Below are 16,756 nucleotides of genomic sequence, written 5' to 3'. Positions count from 1 at the left end.
AGCCTCCCTTATTTATCCTTCAAAAATGACAGTGATCCATCGGTGTTAATTTTTTTTAAATCTCAACATTATGATGCATGGGAGTTTTTTTGCTGCTTGAAATTCTGACGCAGCATCTCCTGAGAAGGACTCAGAAGTGGCATTTGAAGGTAGTTTTGGTCCAAGATAGAACTTCAGGAATTGTTCACCTGGACCTGCTGGGCTGTAGGCCTGAGTCTGCAGTCGTTACTCATGTTAGTAGTTCCATTAACTCCACTGGGCCCCCAGGGAATACAGACAAAAGTAAGGGCTGCAGCATCAGGCCCTAAATGATCCCTGTATCTATACCTATTGTTATCAGCAAGGCAAAGAAAGGGCCGGCAGAGCCCTGAGGAGTTTGTTTGAATAGCTAACAGGCTGGTGGTGTCAGGGAGCTGACGTCTCACTGAGCACGTCACTCTCCCGCTGAAGCAGGGGTTTTACAAGGTGACTCACAGTCTCAGACACCCTGAGAAAGTGTCACACAAGTGTTTTTTCTTTAGTGTGCTCCTTTTTCCATGATGACCATCTCCGTATTTTAACGCTGATGATGTATGTATAATATGTATCTTGTTTTATTTAGTCATCCTAAAACTCATCAGCTTGTGCTCATGTTTCCAGCCATTATAGAAGAGAAAAACTTATCCTTCTTTCCTTCCATGTTCTATTCACACTATTTTACTGGGCCCCTGGGATGGTGCTGGGGTTGATATTTTAGTCTCCTAAGGTGTTTTCCTCAAAAACTCGATATTCTCACTTAAGTGGGGGTATTTTATAGTGAGTGGCAGCTGAGACCTGCAGCCTTGATAAATGCCCTTGTCTTATTTATTATGAATTGTTATTATTTGTACTGGGGTAGCGTCTTGGACCCTCAGTCATGGACCAGCACCCCATTATGCCAGGTACTGTATAGACAGAGCAAAAGGACAGCTCCTGCCCCAAAGAGCTTGTAACCCTCTGCCAGACATTTCCTGCTGCTCTGTTTGACTTCTCTCCTTCCAAGCACAATCTTAATTCTTTCCCTCTGTGCGTTTCTTGTGGGGTTCATATTAATGTATAATGCCCCTTGTCAAACACTATTGTTCTGACTTCCCCTCTGGTAAGAATAACCCTCACAGCCTTTCAGCAAGTGCAGAATTAATCACACATGATAATTACAGCCGTACATGATCATTATCATACCAGCAGCATATTAACCCCATTAAACAAACACAATAGCATTAATGTTAGAAAAGAAAGGGCGGGGGAGAGAGAGAGAGAGAGAATGAACAAATCAAAATCGGAAAGGGAAAAGCTCCTCAAAGCGAGATTTAACAGCTGATGAACAAAAACCAATCGGTGTTATGAGTAGTGGGAGCAAGAAGTGCAGAGGATATCACAGATTATCTAGCTAAGAACTTCTGTGATCCTCGTCACCATGGTATCAACGTGCCTCACGATCATTAACAGATTTTATCCTTTCAACACCCTGGTGAGGCTAGGAAGTCCTGTTATCCCCACCTCGGGAATTGAACTACAGGGTAGATTAATTGATTCACCCAAGGTCACACAGAATTAATTGACTCACCCAGGGTCACACAGAAAGTCCATGGCTGAGCCAAGAACTGAACCTAGGTTTTGAGAGACCCGGTTGAGTGCCCCGCCACTAAAAGATCCTTTCTATCTTGCATGGTGTTTGCATGGGGTGAGGTGACCAAGACAAGGACTAGGAGATAGCGCCAAGTGTGACCTCGGTATCACAGTCCTGATTTGCTTTAGGAGGAGCTTGAATTCTTGATTGGTCTTAAATTTTAGCTGTTGCCTGTTGTGTTTACACCTTCATTAATTATTTCCCGTGTGAATTAAGAGCTCTCTTTAATAGGAATTTGAACAGGGAGAGGTGTGAATCTAGAAAAGCCTGGGACCAGATTTGGGTTAAATTATGAGAATGCATAATTCATTAGCACAAAACCTTTTCCCTGGGCATATTTTACCACTCAAACAAGTGACACAGCTACCCATGCTCACCACTGTCAATTAGGATTCGGGTACCCCCACACAATCACTTGAAACCAATCAAAACTTCTCCAGCCCCTTCTAGGGGTTACCTAGTAGATTTTGCAGCCCTCTCTGGATGGCTAGTCATGCCATGACCCCTCAGGAGAATCATATGGTCCAGTAAATGAGCTAAAATGGCAGTTGACTATAATTCATATTACTTTTAGGTGTCAGGGTTTTTATGGAATCCTTCAAGAAATATCACCAGTTTCAGGTGAGAAGTAAAGTAGGGTTCTTGCCTTGCCTTCTGTCTTTTAAGAAAACATTCTCTAGTGGCTGGGATAATTTGTAGAACATAAGGAGACCATAAGATGGTAGGCAGTAAAAAGTCCACACAGTTCCAAAGATGGTCATCTGTGGATGTACACCAACATTCCGGTCGCTGAACTGGGAACCTCCAGAGCGAAAAGGTAGAACTGCTACAGGTTCAGCCAAGCTCTGTAGGTCAGGCGCTATCCAGACTCGTATCGTCTGCAGATCAGGCAACATGCTCTCACCTGTGAGTTACAGACATAGTTACAACTAGTTGCTTTGCCAGGGGGGAAAAAAAAGAGAGAGAATGTGTTAATTAATCCTTCAGCATCCCTTTATTCTCCACCTCTGATTTTGCCCCCAAATAACCCTTAGAATCTGATGGTGAGTGATCAGCATAGCTGAAAATCAAGCGGTAAATTCATTAACTTTTGGCAAATGCACAGAGATTTTGCATGGGAAGTGCAGTGGAAATTCAAATGATTATTATACGCCCAGCAGTCAATGGTGCCCAGTAACTTCGCTTAACTCAATTATTTTAAATATGTAAGAAGTATAAAAAAGCAGAATCTGTACTACAGACTCACATCTTGGAAAATAAAAAACAAAGCTATATTTGAGTTAAAGGAATGCATTTGCAGTTGGATATATATTGATTCCAGCATCAGCTTCATTGCAATGTCTTTAAAACAAGCCAAAAGATTTTTTCCAAAGGTGTGTACAAGAAATATAAACTGGTCCCCAAGGTAAAATCTTATTAAGCCCAAGTTTCAGGTGGAGGTGAATATTTGCGGCAAATCTGCAACAAACCTGAAGAACAGGATTTATAAGGAATGTGCTGATAGGTCATAAAATGAAGCAGCACTAATGGGTGCTAACCCAATAAGCAAAGAAACGAAAGCTTTAAGTGCTGTTTTCATTGGGCTACAGCTGAATTACTATTTGTGTTGCTGAGAATAATGCCCTTCACAAGCTGTATAGTAATGTTGATTTGATACACTCATTGCCATCTGTTAATGTAACACAATAGACATGCTAAACTCTAGATCTAGGAGTGGAGACATTAGGGATTTCCTCTGACACTTCTTTCACAGTTAGAGTCCCTCCCTGCTCACTCTTTGAGGTTGACAGGTGAGCAAAAAAACCTGCTGATTGTTGCCTGAAGCATTGATAGTGAAGTTTCCCATCTCTTGAAAGGACGGACACATCCAGAGAAGTATCTATATTATGCTTTAGTCGCATGAGCTCTTTCCCAGAGCAAATGTTAATGCTGCTTCTCCTAGGGACTGGGTGGTTCAGTGAGCGAAGCATGCTGCAGCCAGCTGGCTTCAAATCCTGTCTGACTTCACAGGGTGAAATGATATGGGTGTTCTCATGCTAGAACCCACTGGTCAGTGGTGCACCTTAGTTGTAGGGGAACCTCCAAATCTCTAGACTCTGAGGTTGTCCAGAACCTACCTTAAGTATCCCAGTGAAGATTTCAGTTATTTCCTTTTGACCTCTGTTGGGTTCAGTTGAAGTAAATGTAGTCTTAGGAACTAGTAGACCAAGAATAGAGCCATTGTACCTAGTTCCTAACTGGAACCCATTTTAAAATTTCCATCTGGAATTTCGACCAGGGAAGCTGCCCTGCCCTAAAACCAAACTTTCTGCAGCAAGGGCATGTTCGTGTAAGGGCAGAATTTCCCCCCAAAATTTCCTGAAACTTCCCCCCCCCAACCAGTTCTAATATCAAGAAGCCCCCATAGTATCCTGAGCAGTGGCCAGAGCCTCTGGCTTCATCATAACACATTTCTACAGTGCAGCTATGCTTTGTCAGTACAGACACCCGCAAGGTAAAATAAAACTAAAATCTCCATGTATAACACCAGGAACTCTGTGCTGATTGATTTGTTCGGTTTCATATGCTGTCCAGCTTAAAAAAACCCAACTCTGTTTTGTTTTTAATGTATGTGAAGCTTCTGCATGATTCAGTTTGTGTGCCACCAAAATCACAAACCATCCCATAGAAAGTAGTCTTCAGCTTTCGGTAAAGTACATGGGACTTGTAGTCTGTTTTGTGCCACATGAACTATTCACATTTCTTGTATTTAAATGGTTTTTTTTCCTTCCCAGCCACAATCCTCAGACTATTTCATGACAGAATAAATTGCTCTCCTTTTCTCTCTATGGAGAAGATACTTGTTGGCAAGCTTTACTTTGTCTCTTGTGCGATGTTGGCAGCCAAATTGCCATAGCTAGCTGATGTTAGGGCTGAACTTTTCCTGCAATAACCTGATAGCTGTACAGCTGTGCAGACTGACAATTTACTCCTCAATTGTCAGTTTCCTGACAGCTTTTTTCAGTGGAACAGTTTGAGGAATGGAGAGCCCTGCTTTTGAGCTACAGAAGTGTTTTCACACCTGAAGTGTAATTTCACACCTTGTGTTTCTCAGCAGATAAGTGTGTAACATAGCACATCAAACAGGAATAGAAAAGGATAGACGTGCTGTAGGAAGGAGACAGTGAGTTGTAATTTATTTCCTATCTTCAGTGCACTCCGAGGTGATATTAAATTGCAGAACCTTGGTCTTTGGTGTTTATAAAGGTTAGAGCTGGAGTGACCTGGCAAAGTGACCTGCAAATAGGAATAGGTTGTAAACTTGCACTGAGAAGGATTTTTGGGATGATGAGATGAGATTGGGGATTTTGTCTGTAGAAAGTACATGATGTTAGTGATGGTATTATCACAGAATCATGGAAACGTAGGACTGGAAAGGACCTCAAGAAGTCAAGTCCAGCCCCCTGCACAGCAGTAATGTAGTTAATACAGATATCTGTACACTAAAGAATTTGAATAGTGAATGAAATTGACCTTGATTCTGCTGCACTCAGGAGGAAAAGCAAAAAGAGGATTTTATTGCAAGCTTGGGACAAATCTTGAAGCCCTTACTTAAGGCCAGATCATGCCACTGCATGCGGATTCCTCCTCTCCCATAAGAAAGAGAAGAGTGGTCAGCAGTCTTCATGGAACCTGCCTCCCCCTTTCAGGAACCTGTGAAGGGCTGTCTATGGGGTCGTGATCTGTCCGGGATAGTACGTAGTAGTTACCTCCTTTTAACGGGGAGTCATGAGAGGCAAGGGTAGCCAGGGGAGGCCCTGGTGGAGCAATTCCAATGGAGCCATGCTGCCAGGAAATGGAGGAAGGGATGCTGGGACCTCAGCTGGAGCAAAGATTCCATGGAGATGGTCATGGCCTCCCAGTGGGACCTGTAGGGTTTAGGGGCTAGACTTGCAGTTAATTACATGAGGCTCAGGGGCAAACCCTGCCTGCCCACCAAGACTGAATGATGAGGAAATCCTCAGAGTTTTCCTCCCTTCTTATGCCCCTCCCCTGGGTTTTATGATGGAAAGGGGTGATCTGACCTTCAGCTTTTACTCAGTGCTCGCTCAGACAAAGCTCCTATTTGCTTCACTTGGCCCCTTGATATTCCTTTGCTAGTAGCAACAAAACTAAAGGGTTTCTCTGCTCTCTTTTGTCCCAGACACCTACGGAAAACTCTGCCTCCTCAACTCCATGGGCCAGGAGATGTCTCGTTGCAAGACATCCATCCGTCGAGGCCAGCCAAACCCCATCTACAAGGAGACGTTCATCTTCCAAGTTGCCCTGTTCCAGCTTTCTGACGTCACGCTGATGATCTCCATATACAACCGGCGCAGCATGAAGCGCAAGGAGATGATAGGCTGGATTTCTATGGGTCAGAACAGCAGTGGAGAAGAAGAACAAAACCACTGGCAAGAAATGAAAGAAACGAAAGGGCAGCAGGTCTGCAGGTGGCATACCTTGCTGGAATCCTAATGGTCTCTGAGCTCCAGGGACTGCCCACTGGACCCTCCCATAATCACCCCCCTGAAAGCAGCCATCCCATAGCAAACATTATGAACCAGCTGGGTCTATTTTAACTGAGATTTTAAAATTCAGCGCACTCAGTGAATGTAGGTGCTGGGGCCCGGTGAGCAAATTTACCTGTTGCCTTTGAGGGTTTTCGTACATTTTCTCACCCAAACGATCACCAGAAGGGAAGTGGTTATGAAAAACACAAAGCTACTTTTACCCTCTTGCCGTCAATGCCTCATTGATCTAAATTGCTTTTGATGCTATTTTCTTCTGGTGTCATGTCTTTCTCCCACCTCCATTCCTGTTATTGATGTATGCAAATGTTCTTGATACACAGATGACGTCATTAGTCTAGCACTGCATGCCACTCACTCTTCCGTTTACTACAGTGTTTCTAAATCCTAGAGATAAACATTTGATACCACTTAAGACTGATTAATATATTTTCAGGTAGCATGGGGAAGCACTGAAGATTTCTCTGTAAACTGTTAAGTGCCTAGAGATTGCCATTACTTTCTTGTATTAGTGATGATCTTATTTACCAGTATTTGAAGTAAGCATGTTTCCTTTCTTGTGCAACCTATATCCCCAGATGTTTGTATGAGGTGATGGGTGTCAATTTAACATAGTAGTTATATAATGCATGTTTTAGATGCTGCCTCATGGCTTCTATTTTTGTGGAAACAAAACAACAACAAAAGAGAGAGAGACCAAAACAAGCTGCACATCTGCCTTTGTGCCTAAACTATGATTATTCTAGATCATTGTTCACTCTTCTTATTTTATTCTTAATGTGAGGTTCGCTTGGAAGAACGATTCTGTGCATAGTGGGGTTTCTTGTTTCTTTTATCTTTCAATGACTGTGTCAAATCGGCTCCAAGTAAAAAATGTTTTTCAAGCATCCTGTAAAATATTCCAGGGATCTGAAAGTCAAGGTGAATTCTTAACTTCTCTGACATCACGAGGAAGGATCTGCAGGCCCCATGGTGCTATCACTTCCCCTTGTGTGAACCCACCTCAAGCAGTGATGTCGATGCACAAGAAGGAATAGAATCCCACTTGCTCTCTTAGAGGTGTTGGCCCTGGAGGGCTAACAGAAGCGAAAAGTATGAGAGTTCACACCCATGTCTGCATTCCCACAAAGGGCAGATCTGCTGATTAAAGGGAGGTGATCTTTACGTAGTCGTGCTTCAGAGCGTAGCGACACTTTCAGTTTTAATCTTTTTCCTGCCTTCAAAATGAGTTAAACCCAGGGCAGGCAGTAGATAGGGGAAGAAGGCTAATTTTGTTTCTTGATTATTGATGGATTCAGTGCTAGTTGTTGCCGAGCAATAGGAGCCATGAACCTAGTGCACAGAGCCATGCAATAATTGTACTGGTCTTACCAGATGAAGATAGGTGCCAGATCCCTAACTAATTTCAAGTAACACCTATTGCACAGTCTTTAACTTAAACCCTTCAGCTGGCATCTCTCCATTCCTACTGACCATAGTGAAGCACAAAAATACTCGACTGCAAAAGGCTTTCAAATTTGATTCATAGTTTCTCTTTTTCTTTGTTTCCCCAACTTATAGAGAATTAGGGCCAGATTCTGCTCTGTGGCACCACTACGAGTCTACTTACTTCACTGGGGCTATTCAGGACCTAACATAAGCCTCAGCTTTGGGCTGCATCTGAGCTATGGTCATTGCATCTCAGGTAATGGTGGGAGGACAGCTGGCCGGGGTCAGCTCTGTCCCCACAGGGCCAGTCCAGCAGATGGGAATTGCCAGCATGAGGGCCACACAGTCTTTCCTCTGGCTGTGCTTCTGTTCTGCTATATTAGCTCCTTTGCACCTGGAGATTCTCCCTTGTGGGCGGAATATCCTCTGCTCCCTAGTTAAGCTGGCATTACAGCTGCTGTGCACCACTGGAGCAGCACAAAGCAGCAGAGCTGGATCTGGCCCATGTAATCTAGCAGACAAATTCCTTTTTGGCTGCAATGCTCATGCTATTGAATCACTGACTGAAAGGAAAAAGGAGTTCAGCTGAGCAGTTAAGTGATAAATCCTGCAGTCTGGGACTTATTACATGTTTCTAATGTACTTCCCTTCAGGATAAAAGCACAGTAAGTGGCCCTGCTTAATGGCAGTAGTCACTGTGTTTAGGTATGTTGTGTAATTTTTGCATCATTTTTCTCTGACCTGCACAAAATGTACATACTAGTGTTTTTTTTAAATAACTGTTCTATGCACGATGTGTGCATAATACTGAACTTAGCATTTTGCTTATTAACCTACTACTGCACATGCAAAATGTGATATGTGATTATATAATTCTAAACGGGAGTTACATATTGATACAAAGTTTCAGCCACTAGTGAAGATACACATGATAACGTATCTGTGATGTTTTTAAACTCCATCCTCACGCAGCCTGGGAGAAGATGATTTTTCAGAGGCATGAAGATAACTGGTTTGGGACTTCCGCAACATTTCACACCAACTTCCATTTTGAAGTTACATTATAAAGGGAAATTGATTTTAAAATATATATACACTGTAGAAAATAGTTGGCCACAGTACAGCAAAATATGTATTTTAATCAAAACAATTAATTTTTCATACTTGGCTAAGGTATTTGGGGTGAGGGATAGGTTTTTTGTAACAATTGTTATGGCAGTGATTTTTCGTGGTACCTTCCAAGGAAAATTGCTCAACGGGTAAATGGGTGCCAAGAATTATTTAGTATCAGAGGGTAGCCGTGTTAGTCTGGATCTGTAAAAGCAGCAAAGAATCCTGTGGCACCTTATAGACTAACAGACGTTTTGGAGCATGAGCTTTCGTGGGTGAATACCCACTTCCTCAGATGCATGTAATGGAAATATCCAGGGGCAGGTATATATATGTGTGCTAGCAAGCAAGCTAGAGATAACGAGGTCAGTTCAATCAGGGAGGATGAGGCCCTGTTCTAGCAGTTGAGGTGTGAAAACCAAGAGAGGAGAAACTGGTTCTGTAATTGGCAAGCCATTCACAGAATTATTTAAACCCTGTTAATCAATAGAATGGTTCAGTCCAGAGCATCACATTTTTGTGGTTCATCTAGTTTCTGCTGAAATGTGGAGAAATTTTAGTAGCATTGGAGCAGACTTCCCTGTCAGTGCTTCCTCTGACAGGTTTATGTTCCTTTTTTGTTGCACTACTATTAATTACTTGCTTCTCTGATTTTTCTGTTGAGATTAAGCTGATTATTCAGCAGCAGCATGTTCCCACCTGAGCCAGTGTCCCCTGTCCTACCCGGCTCTTTGCAGAGATGTCTTGGATTCAGTTATTACTCGTATTGATGAAGTTGACCACGTGCTCACGTTTTGTATTGTGCAAAGCTGACTGCAGTTTGTCATTTCTCTAACCTCTTTCCCCCCACAAAAGTGGCTGAGCAGGTTGATAGATGAGTCTTTGGAAATGCTTCCATTTTTTGACACCACCTTTTGATGCATTTTATTCAGATTTCTGCTCAGCACTTAGCTCAGAAATGGCAATGACTGTAGGCCTGTATTTCTGTGCTCTCCATCCCTGGGAGGATAGAGGATCCTGTGATGCAGAGAGAGGAAGAGAGATACCAATCCTTGATCCCACAGGACCCCAGGGCAGGGCTTGGTTAGGGCTGCAGTACACCCAGTGAAGTGCAGCAAATGGTGGGCTAAGGTTAAGTTGCTACAGTGTCAGTTCACAGTGACTTCCCCTTATGCTCTTGTTTTTCGATAATCTGTGCCCCGTTTAGCCCTGTTGACCAGACTCTTTGTATCCTACTTGGATTTTTCTTTCCTTTTTAAAAATTCATAGTATTCTTAAAAGGGGAGGAAGTAATTGCACCACTCGAGCCAAGCATGCTGTGAGTAGGTTCTCTGAAAACATTACTGGATCTCTGCCAGTCCACCTCTCCCAGCTGTGACCTCTTCCTTTCTGGAGTCTCTCCTCAGCAGAAACTGCCAGTCATGGTAGAATCTCTGCTTTGTTTTTGTTTTGTTTTTATATGTGCACCAGTGACAAATCGGGTGAGCCACCAAATGTATTTTCTCTTATAGTAATATTGAATTTTAATTGAGATCCCCAGAGATGAGACTGAGGGCTTGTCTGCATATGAAAGCTAATCTGGAATAAGGTAGTGTGTAAATATAAAGAGAATTAACTACTCTGATAAACTCCTTGTGTGGATACTCTTATTCTAGAATAAGAGTGCCTTATTCTGAACTATAGTGTAATCCAGTGTGTTCAAATAATACAGAATAAAGCACTCCTATTCTAGAATAAACTTCATGTGCAGACGTTCTTATCCAGAATAACATTACTTATAGACAGGTTTCAGAGTGGTAGCCGTGTTGGTCTGTATCAGCAAAAACAACGAGGAGTCCTAATAAATTTGTTAGTCTCTAAAGTGCCACAAGGACTCCTCGTTGTTTCTACTTATAGAGAAGCCCTAATCTGCTAATGAACTGGACCCCAGAGCTGCCTATTTGCAAACATTTTGTCTGGACTGTCTCACTCTCTTAGATTGTTTGTTTGTTTTTTTTCATCGATGCCTTAATTACTTTCAGCAGTTATTTCTCTAACTTGGCCTGTTACCCCGAGATTCTGCTGTGCTACAGCTTTGTTCCTTTAATGCTCTGAGTTTCCTGTGTTTTCCTTGGGGGCTAATGTTTCAGTGGTTACAGTCTCTTGGATCTGCAGACAATACGCGGATGTATTTTTAGCTCCTGCAGATCCTACGAAGCAGCTTGATGCTTTTACATAATTGACTGATATTCAGTCATGAATGTCTTCAGATGTTCTTGAACTCAAAGAACTAAACACTGCCAGCTGCTATTGATTTTTCCCTTCAGCGCAGAGTCTCAGGTGACATCTTGCGGAGGGAGAGGGTTTCCTTTGGTGGCAGGCCTCTATTCTTCAGATACAGCTGGTGATGACCTTGGAGCTGGCTTTCTTTGTTGCTGCTGTTTTTTGTTTTTTTTTGTCAGTCCCACAGTTGTTATCAACTTTAATACGATAACTGGTGAGCAAAAAGATGAAGTGAAGCAATCTGTTACCCTTCAACATGAGTAGCTAACATATAGCTGGAGAGTGGGATATGGCCTTCCACATTCTGTTACCCTGACACTGTTTCATTGTCTCCTAGGAAAGCAGTGGGTTAATCAGGGCTGGTGCAAGGATGTTTCACGCCCTAGGCGAAACTTCCACCTTGCGCCATCCCCCGTCCCCGAGCCCCCGCCCTGAGCCCCACCCCCCCGCGGCAGCTCGCCACCCTCCGCCCTGAGGCATACCCCCCCACTGCCCCAGTTCACCCCTGCTCTGCCTCCACCCCAAGCATGCTGTGGCTGCTTCACTTCTCCCGCCTGCCAGGCTTGCGGCGCCTAAGCTGATTGGCACCACAAGCCTGGGAGGCGGGAGAAGTGAAGCAGCCATGGCGTGCTCAGGGAGGAGGCGGGGCAGGGGTCAGCTGGGGCGACAAGTTCCCCTGCGTGCCGTCCCCGCCCTTTACTTGCTGCAGGCGGCCCTCTCTGTGCTCCCCTGCCCCAGCTCCTTCCGCCTAAATGCCGGTGGTGACCGGGGTGGCCGAAGATCCGGCCGCTGCGGTCGCTGCCGAAGAAAATGCCGTCCACCAAATCCTTGCGCCTTAGGCAACCGCCTAGGTCTCCCAAATGGTTGCACTGACCCTGGGGTTAATCTGAAGATTATGGTAGTAATTTACAGGCTTCTGTCTGACCCAGCTTGGTCTGCACACAGATTTTTGTATTGGTATAACTATGTTGGTAGGAGAGGTGGCTTTTTTTTTTTTTAAACAAAAATAATTACAGCATGCACGTATACTGGTGTGGATGCACTTATACTGGTGCAAAGTGCCCTTATAGCGGTACATCTTATTCTCTTTTGTAAAGCACATTTATGCCAATATGATTGTGTCTACCCTAGGGGGAGTTGTATAGGTAAAGCGGTAGAACTTTCTAATGTGGACAAGGCCTTTTTAATTTTTACAAGTTATTGTTAAACTTTATGATTCCTGAAGCCTGTGTTCCAGGTACATATGGCCAGATCCTCAGCCGCCTGGCTTAAATCAGCCTAGATCAGCGTAACTCTACTGGCTCCAATGCTTCTATGTCAATTGCTGAGGATCTGGCCCATAGACTTCCTTAGTTAATGTATGAAACCATACAATGACGCTGTATACGTCTCAGCTATAGAAATAATTTAATAATAATGGTTTGTGTTATATACACCAGACCAATGGGGGATGGAGTCCTTCCTGAGCTAACCTTAGAGGGACTCCGTTACACATTGCCCTCCACTTGGGTCAGCAGTTACATGCCACAATTCATCCTTCCCTTCCTAGTGCAAACACATTCATAAAAGAGAGCACAACCAGAGAGCTATAGAATGCCAGGGCTGGCAGCCCTCCCGATCCTCCCTAAATATGGGCTCTGGGCTAAAACTACCATCTATCCCATAGTGAAGAGTAATGCTTGTTACTGTCAAATTTGGCCCCAAAGTCAGCTTTTACTAACAAGCTTTTTTTTGTAGGGGCTTGAGGAATGCACCCCTGCTTTGCAGATCCTGAATGACAAAGCTCCCTCCCGAGCCACATTTTTACATACACACCATGAGAAGGCCAATTTTCAGAATTGATGGCCTAAGTGAGGGCACCCACTTCCATAACTGGGTGTTCTAATTGGCATGTAAGCAGCTAAAATGAGTATTAGATGCCTCGTTACCAATTTAGCATCCACTGGGGATGGACACCCTAACCTGCATAGTCATTTAAGAAAAATGGGCCCCACCCTGGTTGCCTTTATAGCTAGCCAGCAAGGAGCGACAGAGAGAAGTGTTTGCACAAATTCACTATGACACAAGAAGGCTACACTGCTGGGTAGGCAGCAGGATCTTACAGTGGGAAGAATTATATGACTGCCATACTGGATCCAGCGAGTAATCAAGAGTCTGAGATGTGAACAAGAAGAAACAGTTTTAAGGTCAGAGTCAGAGCACCAGTAGAGAGCTGGATGCCACAATGAACCAACAAAGGCTTGTTAACGTCTATCTTCAGGATGTTTTGAGACATCAAGGCTTGGGTATCATTTCACAAATGCATACTTTTGAGAGCACTGCATAGGAGCTTGCAGGAGATAAGGAGTGCATATGGAGATACCAGCTAACCTGTGGTACTGAAGCATACTGCCAGGCCAAATTACTGCCATTTGTAGTCCGCAAATACCAAACCAAATGGATACCCAACCAGAATCCCTTGTAACATCACACCCAACATGGGCCATGCTTAAAATAATATACCCATGTCAACATATTTTCAGTAATGAGAAGATAAACAATTCCAGGGGCCTAAATGTTCTAGCCCTTGGTTTTGCCTGGTCCTGTTCAAAGACAGAAAAGCTGCCTTCCTATGTTGTTCTGTAGCTGTTGAGTCAGGTCTGCAAGTGGGGCCTTTGGGATCATGTACAGTCATGTAGGTGGCACATGCCTAATGATACCAGCTTATGCAATCAGACTTAAGTCAAAGCAGATCTGGTGATGGATAACAAATTTAGGCATAACTCCATTGTCATCACTGGAGTTTTACCTTCTAGCACCAATGATGATCTTATCCTTAGGAACTCTCAGCTATCAGTAGGTTTTCAACCATCCTATTAGTAATATCTGTAGTAGCAAACAGTCTTGAGTAATATATTGGACAGTACTGCCCTTGGGTTCTCCTGATAATTAGACAAGTGTGTTCTCCAGACCTCACTGTTGAGTTGCTCCCTATTTTGTCTTAATGGTTTAATTGTTGGAAGGTACATGGCCATAACCAAAGGACAAAAATCGATGGAAGGAAACTCTCATGTCCTCAGAAGAGCTCATTAAGTACATTGCACACAGAATGAATATGGTATACTCATTTTCACCAATACAAACACATTCTTCTTGCAGATTCATCTTCCATTTGATTCCATGTAAAGCTGAATTCCTCTGTGCATCCCAGCTAACTCCAGTAAGAATGAGCCTTGAAAGCAAACAAAGATACCTCTGTTGGACAAATATTTTCCGCCCATCAGTTCTGAGACTTCTCGTATTATAAAATTCCACCACTCATAATTAGTAGGGGCAAAAAAATCTCATGCATACAAGTCCAACTCCAATCTCATGTTTCACTAGTCCTACCCATAAGTTAGTCCAGGCCTATCGCTATGTCCAGACATCTGCACCTCACCCATCGCCACTTGCTCATAACCGCAGAAATCTGCTCCAAGTCAAGATGTTCAATATTTTCATGTTCAGTGTGCAATATTTTATGTGCACGGTGCTCAGGATAAAACCTGTTCCACAATTTGTGCTGTCATGTGGCCTCTCAAGCACAAGCTTTCCAAACGGACATGCACCACATACTTCCTATGACCCTGCACAGTTAGAGGGCTTTAGATTTATTGGGCCAAAGTCTCTACTGATGTAACTGCATTGATGCCAGCAGAGAATTTACCTTGCTCTCCGTTATTAAAAGTAAAAGAAGTAATTATTTGATTTAGCCTTTAAAATATTTTATTGCATTTATATCTTATGTCAACTTTTTACAGCAGCGTGTCCAAGGGTATTTGCATGAAGCACACTGAAATATATGTCTGACTCGTTGATTTGAATATACTGTACATAAGCTGTGTACTGGAGTCTTTCTATATTGGATCAGTATAATGTTTCTGGCAAGTAAAATTTTATTGTCTCACTGTTGCATTTACAGCTGGACACTGGAGATGCGCTGGCTTTACATATATTCCAGTCTTTCTCCTCTACAATATTTAGCTCATTCTATGTTCTTTAGAAACACATACCACAATGCTCCATCTCCACCTGGCTGGTGGGTAGACATGAATAGATAGTGCTGAGTATTTTCATAGAACAGCATTTTAGGCCTAATTGATGATGATTAGCATCACATGCTCTCTAGAAGAGAAATCTGGATGGTTTTAACCCATTTCCCCTGCCACCCCTTCCTTGCTATTGTATAAGTAACACCTGTCACAAAGCAGATAGCAAAGAGAGCAGCATTCTAAATAATTTGCATGCCAACATTTGGGTGACTATGCACTAAAAGTAACACAGAGATTAGTAGTCTTACTGCACTTGAGATGCATAAGCACATGCTCTATTTATGAACTGGTTACTTGAGGCAGTGGTGAGGGAAACAGATTACCAACATGTCAGATTTCTAACTTCTCTGTGAATAAAGCAAGTCTTGAGCATGAATTCTTGGGTGATCTCCTCCACCAAAGGTGGTACAGTAACAGGAGGAGAATCATTATTGTGTGTGAGAGAAGTATCAAATTCAGACTCCTTTTTCACTTTTGTAACATTCAAAGATTAAACAGGAAATTGTACCATCTGCCTAGTTAATAAATAACTAGTATTGACTAGAATGTCAGGACCTTAATTTGACCTGTTTGACGTGTGCTTTGAAAGAGATCTGAAGTGCAAAACTGTGGTGACAAATATGACTAAAGAATAAGTGATACAGGTTTACACCTATTTGAAGATAAAACTTTTTTTAGTCAACTTATGTACTAGCATACATGATCATGTAGTATGTTGCCTCTTGCTAATTATATGCTACCTTAGGAATATTAATGTCTAGATGAACTGGAAAAAAAATTAATCCCAACTTCTGCAAAATGTCTAACTGAAATTATATGTGCCTGTATGACCATTCAAAGCTCAGAAATAATCTTATTTTGTTAGGCTGAACATGATTGCTATTGGATTTTATCAATAAAGTCTAAGCAGATGGCTCATATAGACATGCAAAAACAGTGTCTTCGTTTTTTGTGCATGTCGTAACTGACTTAATTCAAGGGATCTATGGGTGTCTTGAAGTGATGGATTTTTTAAATATGCTTCTGTTTTGTTCCAAACAAAGATGCAGTACTTTCAGTGCCTGGGACAGACTGATGAGCATAGGAAATATCGAGCCTCATTATCTTCCGGTCACACTCGGAGGAGCACTTCAGGCATGTGGATAGAGAGGGCTGGGGGGAAATGTCATTTTTTACTTCCTTTCTCTCCACCTCCTAAATTTCAAAATTTGAAACATGCAACCAGCAGTATATGTGCAAAGGAGGGGAACACTGGATCAGCCATCTTGTTCCCACCCCACCCCCAGGTCTCTCCAGAACCCCTCAGCAGGTACAGCCCTGGCATCAAGATTGGGGGCTGGGGCAGGAGCTAGTCTTCACAGCATCCTTGCCTTGCATAAGCAGTATCTCCATTCATGGTATCACCTTTGCTCAGTGAACCCCTTCTTCCTTCAGGGTGGATCTGGGGTCCGGCATTGATGGGAGTCTTAGTAGAGCACCGCTCTTTTATTTCCCCTGCATTGGTGCAACCTTACTAGCTGCAGGAGAAGACCTGAGTCATCATTAACCTCCAAAATAATATTAACAAATGCATACGTACTCACGCGCATATGCTGTCCTGGTGTGCTGGCATACAAATTTGTTAATATATCAAATATTAGAACAGTACGTTTTATACTAAGAAATACCCATATAGACACTAGTACAAG

The 16,756-nt window shown here is 42.9% G+C and overlaps 1 protein-coding gene across 8 annotated transcripts in view; it reads left to right on the top strand.

Moving 5' to 3' along the window:
- The window catches only part of SYT16 (synaptotagmin 16), a 147,662-nt gene extending 131,674 nt beyond the window's left edge, over positions 1–15,988 (top strand). For 6 of the 8 annotated variants that reach the window (XM_050952609.1, XM_050952610.1, XM_050952613.1 and 3 more), the window contains one exon: positions 5,832–8,904. In XM_050952609.1, the coding sequence (XP_050808566.1) occupies positions 5,832–6,145 (314 nt within the window). In that variant the 3' untranslated portion in view covers positions 6,146–8,904. Of the gene's footprint in view, positions 1–5,831; positions 8,905–14,136 lie in introns of those variants that run through there. The other 2 variants (XM_050952606.1, XM_050952608.1) reach the window with 2 other exon arrangements.
- Positions 15,989–16,756: the final 768 nt, after the last annotated feature.

This window comes from Gopherus flavomarginatus, chromosome 5 (assembly GCF_025201925.1).
Source record: "Gopherus flavomarginatus isolate rGopFla2 chromosome 5, rGopFla2.mat.asm, whole genome shotgun sequence".
In the NCBI taxonomy this organism is placed as follows: domain Eukaryota; kingdom Metazoa; phylum Chordata; order Testudines; family Testudinidae; genus Gopherus; species Gopherus flavomarginatus.
Note: the sequence above shows the minus strand (reverse complement) of the source record. Positions and strands in the feature narration are given on the sequence as shown.